The 20,992-nt window shown below is 38.5% G+C and overlaps 1 protein-coding gene across 3 annotated transcripts; it reads right to left on the reverse strand.

Moving 5' to 3' along the window:
- Positions 1-1,443: 1,443 nt before the first annotated feature.
- On the reverse strand, positions 1,444-20,134 carry slc39a13 (solute carrier family 39 member 13). 3 transcript variants are annotated; one of them, XR_004330078.1, is made up of 10 exons: positions 19,873-20,134; positions 12,530-12,895; positions 10,478-10,585; positions 9,981-10,123; positions 7,361-7,480; positions 6,586-6,675; positions 3,149-3,217; positions 2,865-3,064; positions 2,676-2,775; positions 1,444-2,387 (listed from the first exon to the last, which is right to left on the reverse strand). XR_004330078.1 is itself a non-coding variant. In XM_032509640.1 (10 exons), exons 2-10 carry the CDS (start codon positions 12,855-12,857, stop codon positions 2,312-2,314), a joined length of 1,149 nt encoding a protein of 382 aa, XP_032365531.1. In that variant the 5' UTR covers positions 12,858-12,895; positions 19,873-20,134; the 3' UTR covers positions 1,444-2,311. The 3 variants fall into 3 exon arrangements, 2 of the variants coding, with proteins under 2 accessions (XP_032365531.1, XP_032365541.1); XM_032509640.1 differs by having other exon boundaries at positions 2,865-2,997; positions 3,167-3,217; XM_032509650.1 differs by having other exon boundaries at positions 1,640-2,387; positions 2,865-2,997; positions 3,167-3,217; positions 12,530-12,949; positions 19,873-20,047.
- Positions 20,135-20,992: the final 858 nt, after the last annotated feature.

A 20,992-nucleotide genomic window follows, 5' to 3' on the forward strand; every position in this document is an offset into this window, starting at 1 on the left:
GATGAGTGCTAGCTTAGATGACCTTCCTTATGACATGTTTTCATATGTTTGAAAATTAAACGTAACATTTTAGAAAATGTATGAATTACTCATCATGCAACCCTATCATTCCAAGTTACAGGTCAGCATCTAAAATGACCTCTAGGGTTTTAATTTCTACAAATTGTTAATTCAAACCATCTTTTTTTATACAGGGTGATCCAATAATTGTTGCACCTTTTAAAATTGTAACTAGTTATTGTTACACTGATCTTGTTTTTCTTAGTCTTCACCTTGTAAAGTGCCTTTGAAAGCACCATATAAAATACATGTTTTATTATTAGTCTGAGATACAAGATACTGTATATAGATGTTTGCCTAAAACATTTTTTTAAAAGTGACAATGATTTGTTTGTAGTGATTAGTTTATCTTTCATTATAGTATACTAATTAGTAGATCCAATCGTTGTACATTCACTTTACGATATGGTGTATACAATAATATAATGCTTCTTTTTTTGCTTGTTATATTCTGACTGCATTCTTATAACATTGTAAACATTGTACACGCTACTTTGGAAATACTGTTCTTAGTCATGGCAATAAAACATTAGAATTGATTAAATGCCTACATTGTTACACACACATGCACCTTTAGATCCTGATTTATAAAAAAGGACTCACAAAAACAAAACTCAGCCACTGTAAATGACGGACCATCTGTTACAGAGCTTCTTCAAGACAATGCCTGCTAGCACAGGAACACGATCTAACGGATTGTTTTCATGTGTGCAAAACTCAAAGTTAGGGTCATGTTAGAGACCATCACAGTTTTAGTGTATGACATGTTGACTTCAGCACAGGCGTTAAATCAAAAAAAGTTGACAGAATATTTGAGGATTTTGTGAGCAGAGCCACAAAACAGCTGAGCAAACGGTTATATTTGTCATCCACAAGATCAGATTTTTTAATACAGACTCCAGAAATGTAACATGACTAAACTATGCAGTTTTGGGAACACAGCTGACTATCAATAAATGATTTGTCACTTGTCTTTGCACTACAGTGTACATAGTGGTTGTTTGTTGTCTTCCTGTGCTGTGACCGAAGACGGCTCCCACAGTCAATAGGCTGCTCAGCACAGGCTGATGACTAAGGAAGGCAACCCGTGGTGGAGTCGTTATGGCAACAGAAGCTTGCCAAACAGATTGTGTTGAAATTGGACAAGTGTGAACACACAATCAATACCCCCCTCCCTCCAATGCCATATGACATTTTAGGCATATATTTGCAGTGAAAACATATGCTCACAGTGTACAGGTTTTTGTGCCGCGAGGTCACAACACAATGTGCTGCCACAGCACTTTAGGCAGGTCTACCAATTAATATCAGGATATCCTAATCCCATTGAGCTAGTACATGGTCTTTTTGACATAAAGTTGATAAAGAGCAGATCCTTCTAGATGTCAGACATGTTAGTTTATTTCTTCAGGAGTGGAAAATGTCACCAAATATTTATTAACATAATGCTATCAATAATCCTGCATGGTTAGGTTTTTTTTTTTAAAGTTGGTGTTATCCATCCCTCCCTAGTATCAAAATATTTTAAGTATACTGTATGTCAAACTTGAATATTAACAAACAGTAGCAATCTTTTTCATTAATTCATCTCAACTTTATCACAATTATTTATTTAAGCAAAGATCAAAAGGTGCAGACAAGATACAAAACAGAAAAGAATTACTTTGGTGTAGACCTGCCACTGGTGAAACAGACCATCCTGACTTCTTGGCACTTACTTCTCAACAACATCAAAATGATGAAGTGGTGGTGCATGTCTGATAAAACTATGTTGCTTGTCTAATTTTCAATAAATATGCAGCAGCCACATCATAAACAGCAACAATACATACAATGGTTTAAACAATTTATGGTTGAATACATTTTAAAGAAAAAAGGTCCTTTTAGAGGTCTAAAAATACCTATTCTGTGGAGTGTGTACATCAGGTGTACCTGCGTAAATGTGTGTGCAAAACAATGATTGTCTGATAAACAATATAAGACAATTTGGTAACAGAGATCCATACGAACCCTCTTAATTCCCTTGAGGTTTAAGTCTGGAACAATTTTCACCCCCAAATGCCCCATCAGCAGAACAAGAAGGTCCTCCTTTCAGTCATAAGTCGTAAAGTGCCGTTCTTCTGTCAGATATTTGTTTTAGTGTAATGTAATGAAAGGTTTCCTAGAAATGAGAGGTACCAGATACAAGCGTTTGTTGGAGAATGCTGAGTTTTAGTTTCTGGTTAAGGCGAGAGGGTGTTTTCCTCCATGTTCACTCAACAACTGCAGAAAGCACAGCCATGACAGCCACGCCACAGAAAATGAGCATGATCTGCAGTAGGGACTGCCTGGTAAAAGAAAAACAAAGAGTACAGATTCAGACGGATTTAAGGACATTAAAGAAATACGGCATCTGCTTATTTCCACACCACAGAACAAGATATATAAAGTTTTGATTGTAAACGACCTTCTTACAGTGTCACCATTGTATCAACTCTAACAACACAAAACAAGTTAAAGATACCATGTGAAGTTTGTGCCTACTATAGTGCTATGGAGCCATGTTTTTTTTTTTTTTTTTTTTTTTTTTTTAAATAAAAAAAGGGTTGTGTTTGTGTCCTCACAAGGATGCATACCTTAAACTGGACTCCTCTAGCAGGTCAGGCACCACATTCACCAATGATATGTAGAGGAAGCCTCCAGCGGTGAAAGGCAATATCCAGGCAGTGGCATTTTCTAGAAACAGTAGGAAAGACTTATGTGTCATTCTGGCAACTGTAAAAGGGTTTCATTGTACGGTATGCATACTAAGACTCTTACAGTACCTGTGCCTTCTGGTGACTGAGCGCACAGAGCAAAGCAAGCTCCCAAGACACCAACTAGCGCCGTGGACAGCTGCAAGCGGGCAGCACTCCACCGGTCAAATCCAGCCCTCAGCAAAATGGCAAAGTCTCCCACCTGCAAACAATGACAGTTCACACAGTGGAGGAATGACTAAACATTCAGCGTGTTCACAAGCACTGTAGCAGTCTGAATCACCCCATGTACTTTCTGGTATGCAAACACCTTAAATTTCTATATTCAGAAATTATATTGTACAATCTAACCAAGGACTTTGTAATCTCACCTCGTGGGGGATTTCATGGAGCAGGATGGCAAAGGTGGTGAGGAACCCGACCTGCAAGAAAAGTTACATTAACACTGCTTTGTCTTACTTAAAGAAATGTGCTCTGTGGCATTAAAAAGGAAGATGTATGACAAATTCATCCTTTAGAGCAGAGGTCTTCAACAGGGGGGTCCACAACCCTTTGGGGGTCCTTAGAGTTACTCCAGGGGGGCCGCCAAATAATTGTTTAACTTTTTAACGTTTTTCAAAAATAAAAAGGTCTGAAAACATACATTAATCTGCAACCTTTTGCCTTACACATGTATGTTTTACATTAAAAACATGATGTATAAATAATGTGTAAATATCAGTCCATCCACCCAGTTTAATATGCAACTCAGTTTTTTACAATATAAACCACTGGTCAAAAGTTTGGGGTTACTTACAAATTTTCATACAACTCCATTACAGACAGAATACCAGCTTATCTGAGTGGGTGACTGATATTTATTGCAATTTCTACATTGCCCATTATCAGCAACCATTCATCCAATGTTCTGTTTATTAATCTGATATCATTTTAAAAAACTAACTGAGAAAACATTGGAGAATCATTTTACATGTAAGCACATAATGTAACCTGTAAACTGCTGCCCTGGTTTTGAAGTGACCCCAAACCTTTGACCGGAAGTGTACGTAGTAGGGGGGTCCCTGTTCTGTCTCTCTTTCAGCTCAGGGGTCCTTGGTCTAAACATCCTTGAAGACCCCTGCTTTAGAGCACCTGAGCTGAGTGCTAAGCTCTATGTGTTAGCTTGCAGTGCATAGTGCAAAGAGGCAAAATGTAAAAGACAAAGTACAAACTTTGAGCTGCTTTAAGCTGTCGCAGCGTTACAGTTCTTTAAGTCCTTAAAACATTTTGTAGTCCAACATGAAGAGCATGATGAGACCTATCGATTGTGTAAAGATCATAACCATACATAAATTCCATGTAGGTGAAAGGCTATTGGCTGCAATTAGTTGTCAACTATTTAAGTAATTGCCAACTACTTAGATGTGAATGGTTTTTAGTTTCTTTACTCATCTATGACAGTGAACTGAATATGTTAACATTTTTCTTAAATGTAAACATTTCAAAAGTTAAGAATAGTAGAAGATTAAAGCCAAAAAAAACTAAATAAATAACGAGAAATGTATACTGAAAGTATTAGTATGTCAATATTAGTACTTAAAAATCTGTTAATAAAATTCAGTTCAAAACAAATGCACATTAAAGCCTTATTCCATTACAACAACAATAACCTTACACCAGGAAGCAGGAAGATGTAAGAAGCTCAAAATCCTTAAATTTAAAAAGTGAATAAATCGGTAAGGTCGGGCCAAAAAAAGGGAATGTAAGTGAATGATGTAATGTGGTCTGCAGTTTAAGCCCCATAAAGCTATTATGGCACTCGCAAGGCCCAGCTCACTTTAAGATAAGACTTTGTTGATTGTTGAGGGGGAATTCACAAGTGTTATATCCTTAAGTGGCATTTACTAATAAATAACATCACAATTTTCTATGCTCATTGGCACATTCAGAATAAAAAAAAAAACGTAATCTCTGAACTTCTTCATTTTAATTTAACACTGCGTCTATGCATATCATCTTCACACAGCATTTCAATGTGGCAAAGTCACATTGTGATAAATGTGCATGAGAAATAATAGAAAACACCAGTGAGATGTCTTGTATGTGTATGTTTGAGGAATCGAGTTAACTTCCTCTCTGGCACATTGATCCATAGTTCATGCTGCTAGCCTTATGTCTCTCCAGCTGGACTCTCTCCTTCCCACAGCTACAAATATACAGTAACCTAGTGAAGCAACGCAAATACATGTTACTGCGCTTTAAAGTACACCTTTTTGATAAAGCCTGTGGGATAATGCAACAAGAATAAGTTTTCAAGTGAAAACGTTTGCTGTATCTTGTAATGAATGTCTACTGAGTGGTCTTCTTAAGACTGTGGGACTGCTGATACAGGTCTGCTGATCCGCCAGTGAGTCTGCAAACACTGCCCTCACACAGAAGGCATTTTGTATCCAAATTCCACAGATACGTTTGTGCCCATTGCATTCATTACGTACAGTATTACAGCGTTCCTTGGGGCCATTTTGCAGCTCTCCTGCATAACACTCAACCTTTGAAGTGCAACAACAAGAAATATAGAAGATGTAGCCTAATATTTACATGGAATGGACATTTAACACCTCTCTAAATACCTCTTATTCAGTTTCTGTGGGGGTCAGGATTTGCATATCACCAAGTTAATTATTAGCATCTAAAAAGGGCAACTCATCTACAGGTCCCTCATTATACTATCACATTTCTCCTTCATTATAAACGGAGTACATTTTGTGTTTTCTTGGCTGTTGGTCAAGAACAAATAATAATTATGGAGTTAGTCAATGAGGACAATATCTGTTATTTGAAGTTTCATATTTATTTAAGTAGCTTAATAATCCTAAAAGTTGACATGATAGACAGCCTAGTGTCAATGTATGCACTATATTTATCAACAATGATTGTCAGTTCATAATTGTGTGCTAATTTGGTCTGCAACCTCAGGGAGCCATTTCCCCCGCAATCATCCTTAATGAAGACCAAGAGCTCATGTATAATAAATATGCATGCTGAGGACTCAATGTGAACGTAATCACACTCTCACGCATGAGTTATTTGTCAAGATAATGTTTACATTCCAACCACACTATCAGCACAAAACTCTGCTTACACACTGTTGATAGCTGGAGCCCCAAATCCATAACTGCACTCTCTCTTTTTTAAAACAATTCCCTCACTGCTAGGTAGCAGTTAAAAGGCATTTCATTGTGGAATGTACTGGAATGTACAACTGACTGCATATAATAACTAAAATGAATTAGATAAGCTGCATTCTGAGAGTGTCAAAACATTATTGTAATTTCTTCTGGAATATTGAGTTAATGTAAAAAAAAAATTGCTTTATTTGAAGATATCTACAACAAAGGGATATGACACTTATAAACATCATAAACGTGTCAAATGCTATGAACATGTCATAAACGCTTCTTTCAGTAAGTGTCATTCGGTTTTGTCATGACAATTTATGGTTATGGTTAGGGTTCATGTGTTCATGACAGTGTCATGTGTTCATGACAGTGTCATGTCACTCTTATGTAGATACCGCCAAGTAAAGTGTTATTAAATATTCTCTAGACTGTCTTTATCCAAGAGAAAAATCAGGACAGAGAAACGGAGCACCACAAAACAAAGTAACTTCTTAATCTACATCCTACATATTACTCTAAATGTAAAACAGGGCGAATGAATGTGGGTGCTCTCATTCATTTTTTTGTGTATGAGAAATATAGATATTCCAAGAGTATTTTATTGCCTTGTTGAGATTGTCACAGCCTCTTACCTTTTTGCTAACCTGGAAACTTCCTGCTACTGCCAGTCCATGGGTGAAGTTGTCAATGCAGTTGGCCAGGAGGTTTAGGTATCCACTTATCTGTGACACATGAAACATAACGCCACTGTTATTCATATTGTCCTTGATTGGTCAAAACTACAAGAAGTTTGGTCAACAGGAATGTAATTATTTAGCAGTCACAACATTCTCTTTTGATTTACAATTCTGGTTGTATAGGTTGAGATTTTGGTGACTAAATAGATCCTGTGGTGTCAGCTAAAGTTACTCCCAGCCTTGTAGTCGGACCTCCTTAAAATGAGGCAAAACATGAGCCGTCCCTCTCAGGAAACAAAAGGCTGCTGGTGATGTGCCACACATTTCTAGGTCAATTTTTTTGTTGGTGTAGTACATTGTTTAATTGCACAGGTGTGATGCAATGTGGGTCAGGTCGTGCTAAAAGACTAGTGTGAAAAATAAGTATTAGAAAAATGCAAAAGAAAGGCTAAAAATTCAAGATGAAATATTATAAATGCTGTATATGTAAAAGAAAAAGTTCAAATATGTAATGTAAAAGGCCGTGCAAATGATACGGTTTCATTGAAGCAACTATGTTGGTGGTTATCAACTAAACAACATGAATATGTTTAGAGGATTGAAGAAGCAAAAAATGCATTGCTTACATAAACAATCCCTATCAAGCATTTCCTACAGTGGCGTCTTTAAAGAAAAAGATCATTTTCTGTCTTTTTTGTTAACTGGAAAATGTTTTGGTTGTCAGAATTACCTTGATTTTCTCTGATCTTTCCTGCAGACTCTGCTGCTTGGAGGATTTCCATGACTCAGCATGGTGCACATTTTTGAGTGTTGCCACTGCCTTTCCACTGAAAGCTGAATTAGACTGTGACTGTGGAGAATAAAAAAGGAAGAAAAATAAGGCAAAAATGGCTCATCTTGTCACCCACGTACACCATAACTCCAACCTCTTTTTTTCAAAGTTTCTTATAAATAATCTTTATGTTCCCATTACTATTAGTGTCCACCATCAGAAATGTATGCTTTTAACTTGAAAAGGCTTGTCTCCCCTAAAATAAACAAACACCTTAGCCACTAGCACCAGTCTTACTAGATAAACAGTGAGTTTATGGTAGCCTGGTTTCAACAGTGCAATAAACGTGCATTTTATTGTTGCTCCCACTCTGTGTCAAAGGCTTTCACCTCCTGCCAGTAGAACAGCTGGTGAAAAATGTCCTGATTATTTTCTAGTCATAAACAGTCACTTTTTCTTCCGCATCATTTTTCAGACATAGCAGATGACCTTTAAATTCCAACACTGCTTAACATGTTTATATTTTGAAGTCAAAAGAAAAGACTGATTTATTTCAGGCTATAGCCTCCGTTTTTTCCGAGAACTGCCCAACTTCCCTGTTCCCTCAATCTGAAACCACTTACGTTGCCATTTAGACTGATATTAAAATGAAGGGAGAGGTGATTAGCCTGCGGTGTTCTGCGGCAAGGAAATGTTTGCCCCGTGTCTACGATTGAAGCATCAGGAAATAATAAAGCTTGTCGACTTACCAATCTCCTCCTGTGGTAAAAACAGGTAAGAGCTCAATTGTTGCTGCAATACAGCCAATTTACAATGTCCTAGAAATAAAATAAAGTGACTGAATTTCTTCTTTGCATTTCCATCCAACACACTGACCCAATTCAAGTAAAAAGAAGTTCAGCTTGTTACAGTCTTTGCATTTTGGAAAGATTTGCCTAAACACAAAGTATTGTAAAAGGACAAATACTTATAACAATCTTTCCCACACTGTCACGCTCTGTTGTTGTCTGTCTATAAGCTGAGTGCTCTCCTGTGGACACTGAAATGGCTAAAGTAGCTGCTTCACCCCGGCACTATAAATAGACACTTATTGAGCTGAGCCGTGGATTCCAATCTTCTCCCTCACTGGCAATACAAAGACAAGAGGGAGAATGAGACGGCCTTTACAAACATACTGCAACCAGCTACTCACTGTCTACAAAAGAACCATGTGCTAAAAGAATTCTGTTTGTCAATCTTGCGGGGGCAAATTTCATGTTACACTATTTATAATATCATCACTAAACAATGAATTTCAAGTTTGATGCTCATTAGGAAAATCTCATTTTGACACTAGTCAACACAGTTATTTCATGAATAAATCTGGGCAGATGTAGTACAGAGCAGACATAATATCTCATGTGGTTTAGTTTGCTCATTGATCCATTTTATAATTACACATACTAAGATGTTAAAAAAACAGTTTGACATTTTGAGGAAAAAAAAAACGTATTTGCTTTCTTCCGGAGAGTTAGATGAGCATTTTCACACCTGAAAGTCCGAACCAAGGTTCAAGTTTTTATTACATTGTGAGTTAAGGTTAAGTTAAGTTGAGGTAAGTTGTGGTTTCATACTGCAGTTCTGCAAGCGCACTAAAGATCTATACGTGACAAAACCATGTCCTGCCATTATCACATGCGTGAATTATTTGATTGGTTTGTAGACGGACTTCCTCGTCCCCTCATATGCACCTCTCTGAGTTTTTTCTAGTGACTGCTATTCTCCCCTACTGCCGCTGCTCTTTTTGTTTTGTTGCGATGATGAGAAACAAGACACGAGAACTTTCTTTCTGGAGCATTTATTCAGAGACAAACGGAAACCTACACTGTGCATTTACTACCACTTAACAAGTTATTTGCTGATATCTTCTCTGCTGTCTGCTCCGAGCACATTCACCGTCACTCACTCTCTCATGTAGCCTACACACTAAGCGCCAAGCTATTTCTTAAAAGGAGCTTCCCCGGTCTTGTAAAACCTGGAGAGCCTGCCAGAGCTTTTGGTATTTGGTCCAAAAGTCTGAATCACCCAAAAAATGCTTTCACACTATAAACAAACCGGATCATGGACCATCTCTTTTGATTGGACCAAAAATTGGTCTTTTGATCTGGATCGTGGTCCAAGGCACCTTTCACACCTGCAATTTTGTTTCGGACAAAACTGACAAGTACGAAAGTCTGGACCAAATGAGGTTGGTGTGAAAATGCCCTGCATCTGTCTGGTTAGCTTAGCAGAGACTGGAAACAGCTAGCCTGGCTCTCCCCAAGGGTAACAAAATCTGCCTCTAGCGCCTCTAAATCTCATTAATTTAAATGTTTATCTCTAATACAGAGATCACTGATTCTGTAGGTCGGTTGTACAGTAAGTTATCCAATGCTACAGTCACCAAAACACTGACAAATATGCAGACCAAGCACTAATAGACCAAGCATACCAAGCAAAAAAAAGGTCAAGGCTTGTATTAACATGTCTGTGTGCAGTGAGACTCCTTTGGACAGCAATGAGCATATTCCTCTAAAAACATTTCAGCTGCAACACTTACAGCAGAGTTAGAATTCAGGTCTGAATCTGAAGTGGGGTCCTCGTGGCTGACTTGATCTGGGAACATCTTCTCCAGGATGAGAAAGGCCAACAGGCCAACAATTACCCACAAGCCCTGGGTCATGTTGTGGTTGTGTTTACCAGCTAGGACGGAAGCAGAGAGATTAAACATAAGACTGAGTGAGCGAATGCACTAAGTGACAACCTACACAACATTCACAAAATGTATGTTTGAAAGCAATGCAATGTAATGTAATGCATGATTAATATATGTCAAAATTATATCATATTTGAAAAACTACTGTTCCTGAATGAGGTTCACTGACATACCCGGTCATTGCTGTATGTTAAAAGACAAGTAAGGCAGTACAGCAGAATAACATAGTTTCATACCAGCCAATTTCAACCAGAAATATCTTATTCTTAAGATGGGTCAAAGAAAGATTAAATAGTTTAAATACAGAAGGTGGTGATGGTATTGTTGGAGAGGAGACCCACCAGAAGAGCCAGAAAATGCCCACGCCTCAGGAAGGAGGTGAAGGAATACATCACCAAGGAGACCACCAATAGCAAAGCTCAAAAGCTGTTTCAGCTTCTGGCCACCAGCTGAGAAAACACACACACAGCGAGAGTGAGGGAGGGAGAGAGAGAAAGTAGCAATAATTTGTTTAATAAAAAACTGTATATTGATTTGATTTAACTGTGACGTCCTGCTTCAGGAGCCAATAGAGAGAGGTGAAGGGCATCCGGAAACTTCCTACACCTGAGTAACTTGGGCCTCAGTCTACGTGGCTTTATAGCTAACCTCTCTTTTCTTTCCCTACTGACTAGCACACATTACACTCATCCACAAGCTAGCATAATTATTTTACAAAAAATTAAATGTGTGTAGAATTTATTTCATGTTTGATTCCCTTTTTGTCACTGACTTTAGGCCAGGTTGTGACATATTTCATTTTGGCTTGAGATCAAAGCCACAAATTATTATTATTATTATTATTATTATTATTATTTTAAATAATTATATTATTTTTTTTAAATGGCACCTCTTCTGGTCATCTTGTCATCAATTCTAACAAGTAAAACATGACAAACACACACCAAAATCTGAGTGTCTCTGGCTCAGGCTACCAATAAAGCAATACAGTGATTACTTGTGTGCTCCGCTAAAACATTTTTGCTGTAGGAGACATTTCCTCAGTAGTGACTAACCTCCATTCAGGACTGCACTTGAAAACCCCAAAGCCTAAAATACATCTGGAATGCCACGTTCATGAGGGTGGAGACACTCAAGAGGCTGCAGGCCTCTGACTGACCTACAGTAACTTAGGCCTGGTTATTGAAGCCTTCGTATTTATCCTTGACGTTCCACATCCGGGATTGCTCTGTTGCATCCGCCGGATTTCACTCATTTAGGTCGGACAGCTGACGCCTTGGGCTACCTTTGTTTTGGCATTTTAATCTCCGGTCAATTCATAAGGACTATGGTTAACCTTTTCTCAGATCTCTGCAAACTATCGGTCTAATCTGAGTTTTCTGTCGCACGACTAAAACAACTTTTAAAACCTACACGTTCCACCAAAAAATGTTCCTTCAGAACCTATTTTGCTGCGGCAACGCTGCTTTTCTCCAGTGCTTAGCACCGCCCGAGACGATTGTGATTGGTTTAAAGAAATGCCAATACACCAGAGCATGTTTTCCTCCCATCCCTAAATGATGTGTGGAGTAGCCAGACTCTCCTCCAGCACGCTTTGGAGGAGGGTCTGGCAAAGGTAGACTATTAAAGCGTTTACGCTCAAGTTTCTTTTCTAAATAGGTGTATTCAAACACACGTGTGTTCAAGCATAAGTTAAGGAAAAAAAAAATAAAGAACATCAACTATTCAATGTTTTTTAAATTCTTATAAAAAAAAAATTGTACAGAAATTCATGGTCCCCAAAGGAAGAAGCCAACAAACGTGGTTGTGTGACTTCTCATCTAGTGCGACCAGCAAATTAAGGTTTTCATCCATTTGTTAATATCTCAACATCCATCACATGTGTTAGGGGATGAGGAGAGCGGAGATTTATTAGAGAGACACTGCAGAGCTGGAATTTTAGGTATATAGTTAACGAGCTAATGAGACAGAAATATTTTCTTCTTTTACTGCAGAAATTTGAACTCTGGACTCTTCTGCTGTCAACACTGCAGTCATTTGTCAGTGTTTAACGGTTTAACATTTATATTGCGCCATTTGTGTCCGTGTTGACGTGTATGCATTGTAAATACTAAGGATATTATTATTACTCAATGACTAGCTCATCATGTAGTGCAACGATACAGTACGACATCCTCCTGCTTTTTCAAAGAAATGATATGACAATTTAGAGGAGATATTTTTTCTTCAGTTACAAAGATATCATTAAGTATCACTGAGGAATGTCTTGCAAAATGTTGTACATTACAGAACTGTCTATGTTGTGTTATCATTATTGCCATAAGCAAAACATGATATTATAGTATTGTGAGTAATTCACAGGCATGTGTAGGTTATATGTTGCCATCTCTTACCTTCCGTTTTAAGGCTTGCGCCAGCTTCAATGGGGATCACAAGAAGGGGGAAAATCCCACTGAGGCCAACAGCAACAGAGCCCACCAGGGACAAGAGCCAAACATGAGCATGTTCGCTGTATAAGAAGTTTGCTACTGCCTGGAGGTCTGGGAGGTAATCTGTCAAGCTGGGGCCGGGTCCCGCAGCAGTGGCTGTTGCGTGAGCCATAGCTGATTGTGTCATCTTGTGGCTGCTTGATGCCCCCCTGGAGCTCAGCATCAGCAGGGTAACTGGGATCAACAGAGCAGCTAAAGCCCAGCTGGGCTTCCTACAGCTTCCACCTTTCATCCGTCCCACGGTCCAAACAGCCCTTGCACCCAGTAATGCTGCAAGTGGAGCACACTTTCAGAAAAACAGGCCTCTCCTGCGCCTTCTCAAACCTGTATGAACATTTTAAATAAGCATTTAATTAAGGGACAACTCACAATTATTTTCATTATCGATTAATCTGTTCTGTAGTTCGGTAAGTTAAATGTCAGCAGAAAATCCTTTCACAATATTTTCACGCTCAAGGTAATCTTCAAATAGCTTATCTAGTCTGACTGCTAAATCCCAAACGCACTGGGTTTTATATCATGCAAGACAAAGCAAAGCGACATTTCCATGAAATTGAAAAAAGCTGGAACCAGCTTGCCTGCACTTTTGCTTGATCTAACTAGATTGTTGTTACACTGATCAGGAGTGACGCCAATATTGACAGTGGCTGATGGTATGACGATAAGGTATCCCTGGCACCGCTTGCGTTCCACTGCCACATACCATTTCTTAACAGCAAGTGCAGCTTAAATGTAATGTTTTGTACTTCTTAGTTTCTAAGTTAAAATACTTAACTCATATCTTAAAGTTGATTAATCACGATCTTGATTTACCCTGTCCACGATTACATTTTTAAATGACTACTACTTTCTTCTGTGAGTTTTGAACAGACTGTATAAAATAGGTTTTAAAGCGCTCAAAGTGCTGCAATGCTCTCCCTTCCCTTCGTCCGTGTTAACAGGCTTGTGGTGATGCGCAATGTGCTATAGTTGCCAAAAAAATCTGGTAAAAATTAGATTATCGAGTAAATGTCCTTAGTTTTAGTCTTTGTCAATGTCTTTAATAGAGCAAATAATGTTACACATAGACGTGTATAGTTTCCAACTGGGAATCCAGGAATTTGGTCATTCCATGTAAAATTGAACACAACAAAGTCCGTGCCCCTCGCCTGGCATCATGGCGGTACCAAAATTTTGTAAGAAAGCGGCAGAGTCCTATTTGATTATGACCGTATTAGATAAAAGCAAGAGCCCTGCAGTGGAAGGTGGTGAAATCTGTGGCCAGTTTATTACAGGGAAACATCCCTCGAATTTGAAAGTAGCCTACATTTGAGAAACGAACACAAGGAGGCTCACCTAGCTTACCTAAAGTAGAACGCCAAAGCCCCCCCCCCCCCCCCCCCCCAAAATAAAAACAAAAAACAGAAGCTAACCCCGGTAACGTTACGGTCATGAATATATGGATACATATGGCCAGGAGCATGACGGAGGACAGAGAACATTACAGGCGTGCTTTCACCGGCGACCCGACAGCTGGTGTGTGAGTTGATTGACTTCAAAAAGTTCGCCACTTTACTCGAACCAACATTCAAAACACGTGTTGATGTATGTCTTATTAAGTCCGTTGGCTAATTACGTAGGTTTTTCTCCTGGAACACGTCAAACACATTCTGCACTCACTGCTGCGCCTTGTGTTGACTGTTTACAGATCTGTGCTCATAATCATATGTACATTCTATGTACTGGTGTTATTGTTGAATACATTGCGAATACTTATTTCTAAAATTGTATGATGTTTTTTTTGAGTTATTATTACACAATACTTTTTCTGACCTTTTCGAATTTTGAGTAAGATTACAGGGGCTAGGCTAACAATAGGAAATAGTTTGTGCCAGTGAAACACGAGTGGGATACTGCTCCAGGGATCAACACTTACAGTACTGTGCAAAAGTCTTGTTTAAAGGTGTGAAGAAATACTGTAAACTAAGATTGCTTTCAAAATTATAAATAGTGATTGTTTATTTTTATTAATTTACAAAATGCAAAGTGAGTGAACAAAAAAAAATCTAAATCACATAAATATTTGGTGTTACTACCCTTTACCTTCAAACCAGCTTCAATTCTTGTAGGTACACTTGAAAAAAGTCAGGCAATGTTGAGGATCATAGACGCAGTGCTCGGCCAAGGAAACTTAGTGCAGCAGATGAAAACACATTAAGCTAATTTCCCTTTAAAATCTGAAGATGTTCAGCAGTGACATCAGCTCAGAACTGGCAGAAACCAGCAGGACCCAGGTACACCTATCTACTGTGTGGAGAAGTCTAGCCAGAAGTGGTCTCCATGGAAGAGTTGCAGCCAAAAAGCCAGACCTCTGACATGGAATGAGGCCAAGCGACTCAACTATGCACAAAAACGTAGGAACTAGGGTGCAGAAAAATGGCAGCAGGTGCTCTGGACTGATGAGTCAAAATTTGAAATATTTGGCTGTAGCAGAAGGCAGTTTGTACGCCAAAGGCCTGGAGAATGCTATAATAATGAGTGTCTGCAGGCAACAGTGAGGCATGTTGGAGGTTCCTTGCAACTTGGGGCTGCATTTCTGCAAATGGAGTTGGAGATTTGGTCAAGATTAATGGTGTCCTCAATGCTGAGAAATACGATAAATAAGAGATACTTATCCATTATGCAATACTATCAGGGAGGCGTATGATTGGCCCCAAATGTATTCTGCAGCAGGACAATATCCCCAAACATACAGCCACAGACCGGTCATTAAGAACTATCTTCAGTGTGAAGAAGAACAAGAAGTCCTGGAAGTGACGGCATGGCCTCCACAGAGCCCTGATCTCAACATTGAGTGTGTTAGGGATTACATGAAGAGACAGATAGATTTGAGGAAGCCTCACAAACAGACCATCTGTGGTTAGTTCTCCAAGATGTTTGGAACAACATACCAGCCGAGTTACTTCAAAAACTGTGTGCAAGTGTACCTAGAAGAATTGATGCTGTTTTGAAGGCACACCAAATATTGATTTGATTTAGATTCCTCTTCTGTTCATTCACTGCATTTTGTTAATTGATGAAAAAAAAAAAAAAAATTAACACTTCCATTTTTAAAAGCATTCTTTAGTTTACAGCATAACCTGCCTAAAATTAATGTATGTACCGAACCCAATACCACTCCCAGGACTGGTACATAACCACTAATGGCAAACCATCAAAGTGCATGGCATTAGGGCTTATTTGCTTATTAAGTAAAAACATATTGTACATGATATGAAATCTATATTGCAAGTATACTAAAATTTGAAGTTATTCTACTTTACCATTTTTTATTAAAAAAAAGGAGCTCTTTGACAGGTCATAAAAACCAGGTTAACTGAAATTTCCAATGAATTCCTTCCTGTTCATAATGACCCTAACTTTTGAGACATTAAAAAAGGGAAAGTCAGTTTTTTTTATCTAGGTTACCGTTTTTATGACAGGTCAAAGATGATTTGATAATGATTTTCATTTCAGTTGACACTGTGTGGATACTTCCAACTGTTTTTCTGAATTCTGCATGAACAAACAAAAAAGTTAATATTGTCCTATTTTCACGGACAAGTTATTTTTGTGCTTGGAAAAGTGAAAGGTGTAAAATGTAATTGTCCGAAGAAGGAAGTGCAACAAAAAGTGAATGTAGCACTGTATTAGCCACTTTTCAATCACGGCGCTACTGCATGAATTGGGTTAAAAGTAAAGCTCTGCTAGGTAAAGAAAAGTCCAGAAACCCCAGATTCCAGTGAGTGTTTGCTTCACTTTGGCAGCAGCCTTTAGATATCCCCCACTAACACAGAACGTTTAGGGAACGTCCAACTGTAATGTTCTGCTGCGGTTGTACTGTACCTCCACACAACATTCCTGTTTGGTTGTTTTTTGGGAGTTTTTGAAGTAGCATAAAAAGGTTTACGGTCACTTGATTTACATTCACTCAAAAATGATTGGTCTTATAAAATCTAGGTAAGATAAACAGCATAGCAAGATAATCTATTTATTTAAGGCTGATATAAATTTAGCTTAAAACAATACTTTAATGCTTGACTTTGGTTTTTTAACTGAATTAGGTGAAAATACTTTAAACAAGAATCTATCAATAGATCAATTTTCACAACTAAGAAAATTAATTTCTTTCATTTCACTTCTAACAAGTGGATCAGTTTACAAATCGAACCGTTACACCCCCACGCCAGTAAGGGGAAGACCTCTGCTCTGAGGTGACCGATTCAAGTGTTCCGTGTTGAAGACATAGCTTCAGGACCGGACCACGCTAGCTTCACGATCTCACGAAAAAGTAAGTGAAATACTTTACAGTTTAATCATGTTGTGGTTGTAATGGAAGGTTTGTGGTTTAACGTTAAGCCCTTTACCTCGTAGGGCTTTGTTATATTCCGGTTCTGATCAGGTTGACCAAAAAGAAAGGTTTTGCTGAAGTGAACAACTTACTTTAGCTAGCGGTTGTTTCCCCCTCGTCACCATCTTGCCAGTCAAGCAGTGAGTTGCTCAAAATCTTTTCTTTTTAGTAAACTCTTTGTGCGCAAACAATGTTCTCAATGCTCGAGTTCAGTGTGGAGCCCCTGGTGAGACTTAAAAGTGGCGCTTCCGTCCTAATTTTGCATTTAAACGAAAGTTTGACTTGGGTACATTCACAAAAAAAAATCCTAGGTTGCATTTTGGCGAGACTTACGCTTTAAATGGACCGCACATATATATTGGGATTTGTTTGGTGCTTTGCACAATGTGTCTGCTTTGCCGCATTTTATGTTTTGTGTCATTGTGTTGACCTGCTTGCATCCTTGTTACAAATAAGATATACCAGTTCTTTTAATTAGTTTTAGTGTACAGTATATAAAGCCAGTACAATCAAAGTCTTTTTAGGCAAGTCACTCCACGGCCATCTTGCAACGCACTTCAAGCAGTTATTGGCAAGCTAAGTGAAGGGGAAAGCAGACAGGAAGGGACATAATATGTTTAGGCTACACAGCTGCAATACTGGCTTTACAAACTAACCCCATGTATTTTCATGGATGCTATGTCTCCCCATTAGGAAGTCTCTGGGTTACAATGTGCAAATCGGGTCACATACAATGATTACACTGACTGTATACATTCAAATATTATTTCTGCAATCAGTACAAATTGTATGGTCTTTTATTTCAGATGAATCCGTTCCACAAACAAGAACGCATTACAGAACGGAGCGTGTGTCTGGAATCACCTGTCAGTAACTTAACATTTATGCATGCATTTAAGAAACAGTCATATTTTTCCTACCATGGAACTACTGACATTCAACCTGGTGCATATCATTTGACTGTACTGATGTGTGTGTGTGTGTGTGTGTGTGTGTGTGTGTGTGTGTGTGTGTGTGTGTGTGTGTGTGTGTGTGTGTGTGTGTGTGTGTGTGTGTGTCTTCCTTTCAGGTCAGCAGACGTCATTAATTTGACTTGTAACTTAGCTTCATTTTGAATTCTATTCTAGCGGCCTCTCAGAAAAAAACTTTCCTGTGCTGGGCAAGCGCTGAAATTTTCCTCACACAGACGGTAAATTTAAATTATTCTATGTGATGTTCATAATAATAATGTTAATAATACTCAAACTATCAATATTTGTTATCAGAAATTTGTCTTGCTTTTGTCAACGTGTTCATTCTTAGTATGACATATCAAACTATTGTTTCTTTCTTTTTAGGCCAGCTGAGAAGGACTGAGCCTTCAAAATCCTGGAACTCTATTAACATTTATCTACGGTGGCGCTTCAGATCCCTGCACACAAAAACCACCAGACACAAGAACCGCTTCTTTCTCACTGCCATCACTCTCTTGAACTGCTGATAAGTGGGGCCATCCCCACTTTGGCCATTCACCTACACATTACATACTGTATTTTCCAGTCTATAAGTCACTTTTTTTTCCTCCATAGTTTAATTTTCATAGTTTCTTGAAAAAAACAAAAGGAAGCTAATCGCGGGCTGAAAGCAAGATGGCTGAAGGAACAGGTCCACAGAACGGGCTTACGGGAAAGGCTTGTCAACGGTATAGTTACTTTTCCACGCCCTGGTAGTTGTTCTGTGTGCTATTGTATAGTTAAATAGCTTATTGTGTTACCGTTAGCATAACAGGCACCTAACATATTCAGCTTGTTGTTCTGTGTGATAAATGTCTTTTCTTGGATTTTGTAAAATACATCTGTAATTAAATGTAACTACAGTCCAGTGTGACTTTTAAAATACGGTACTTTGTCATTCCAATATGCATCTTGCACACTACATTTGCACTATTATGTGTCTAGATTGCCAATAAAACTGATTCTGATTCTTGTATATATTTTTTGTAATTTTTTATATTGTATATTAAAGTTTTAAATCCCATCAAGTTTGCCTGTTCATTCAAGCTAATGTATAATAATTCATTCCTGCTCATGCACAGACAGTTTAAAGTAATAATAAACTTCATCAACAACATCATGGTGGTTAAAGTTTTTTTTTAAGTTAGGGAAATGGAAAACAGAACGTTAGGGGAACATTCTCTAAAGGTTGCAACGTTAGGGGAACGTTAGGGGAACGTTCGCTGTAACCAAAAACTAACGTCACCAGAACGTTAAAAAAATAAACTTTATTATGCAACCAAAACACAACCAAACTTAACATTCAGGGAACGTTCTGGGGACCAAAAATTGTTAGCTGGGGATCTGGTCATGCTTACGGGGTAACACTTCATTTAAAGGTTCGTTAACCTTAATGAAAATGATTAGTAATCTTTTCCAGAAAGGTTGCAAGAGAGTTATTAGCTAGCTAGTGTTTGAAAGCGTCTGCTGCTCATCATTTTCCTGTCTGGCATTTAGCAGTACAGTCGTTCGGATGAAGTGGTATATGCTCAACTATTACATATAAAATATACAGAAAATTAAAAATACTAAGTCCTACACTGACAAACAACGCAGCATTTACGTTACACTGAACGCTGTGCTTTTGAAAACGGCATACTGAACTAGTTAGCTAACTCTGTGAATAAAAGTTAGCAAGCTAACGTTAGCTGGTAAACATCCATCCAGAGCCATGTTGACGCTCACAGCTTGCTAGAGATTAGCTCCGACAGCAGCAATCACTGCAAATCAACGATACCTGCTAAAAACTAGCATCAGTTGGAGTAAGTTAGTGCTAACGTTACGGGCCAGAAACCCTCGAGAACCTTTAATAACGACATGAATGTGACATTTTATGTTTTAAATACCTTGTGGTTTCGACAGTCTTTGCACCAGTGTGTCCCTGCCATCCAGGACGGCTTGATGAGGGGAGACTTGCAGTGCAACGTTGACTTTCACAGCAGACTCAAGCTGCGCAGGGCAGGGATCCGCTAGCTGCAGCACAGGAGGTCCCTACGGCTCTCCCAAACAGCCACGTATCAGGATCCTGGAGGAGGGAAAACACTAGAAACAGAAGGAGAGCCAGGACATGGATCCCGCCCCACCAAAGGTTTCAGGAAGTAACTTATTTTTTTGCCCCAAAGACTGTTTTTTCCTCAGCCAGAAGTAGCCTGAGGGGAGTTTTGTAATCAATAATAATGATTACACTATGTAATCAAGTAGTTGATGGCCACATATAACACACAAAGTCACAAAAAAGATCCAATATCAATCAACCTGCAAGTTGTAAGCCTAGTCTAGTTGAATTGGAAATCAGCGTCAAAACTTGCACATAGGAAGATTAGGGCCACATGTGAAAAATGTATTTGTTTAAGTCATTGTTGTAATATTAGCGTCAGAATTTGAGAATAAACTTAAATACATTTAAGTGGAATTTAAAAGAAAGTTTAAACATTTATTTTAGTTATAAGACCCACATGAGTTTTACTTGAATACATGGATTGGAACATTTTCATATACCCCAGTCCTATCGGAGCTGTTTCAAATGTGTTAATGATGCACTATGCTCACAGTTTACTCCATATGCCTATGCTTGTCATTTGTAACACAGTGACACCGATTCACATTTCACTACAGTCTTATTTTTCTTATAATTCCCAACAGGTAGTCTGCATACCAGACAGCAGTGCACTCAAATGAGGTCCTTGAGAACAACATTGACGGTATGGCTTGCACCCTTATTTGTAATTTGCTACTCCCTTTGTTCTACACTGCTGCTTGTTCAAATGTGCCTGTTGGAAATGGGCAGATTGCTTGGCCTCCTGTATTGCTGCTTGCAGCATTCTCCAAAACCATTTTCCCCCCGAAGTAACTCATAGAAAGTCCCCAAAGCACTTAATATACAACTCAACCATACACAACTGACTTACGGTGCATTTGTACTTCAGAGGAAAACATTGAACAACTACATTTTCCTGCATTGCAGAT

Source organism: Etheostoma spectabile, chromosome 1, assembly GCF_008692095.1.
Source record: "Etheostoma spectabile isolate EspeVRDwgs_2016 chromosome 1, UIUC_Espe_1.0, whole genome shotgun sequence".
Taxonomy (NCBI): Eukaryota; Metazoa; Chordata; class Actinopteri; order Perciformes; family Percidae; genus Etheostoma; species Etheostoma spectabile.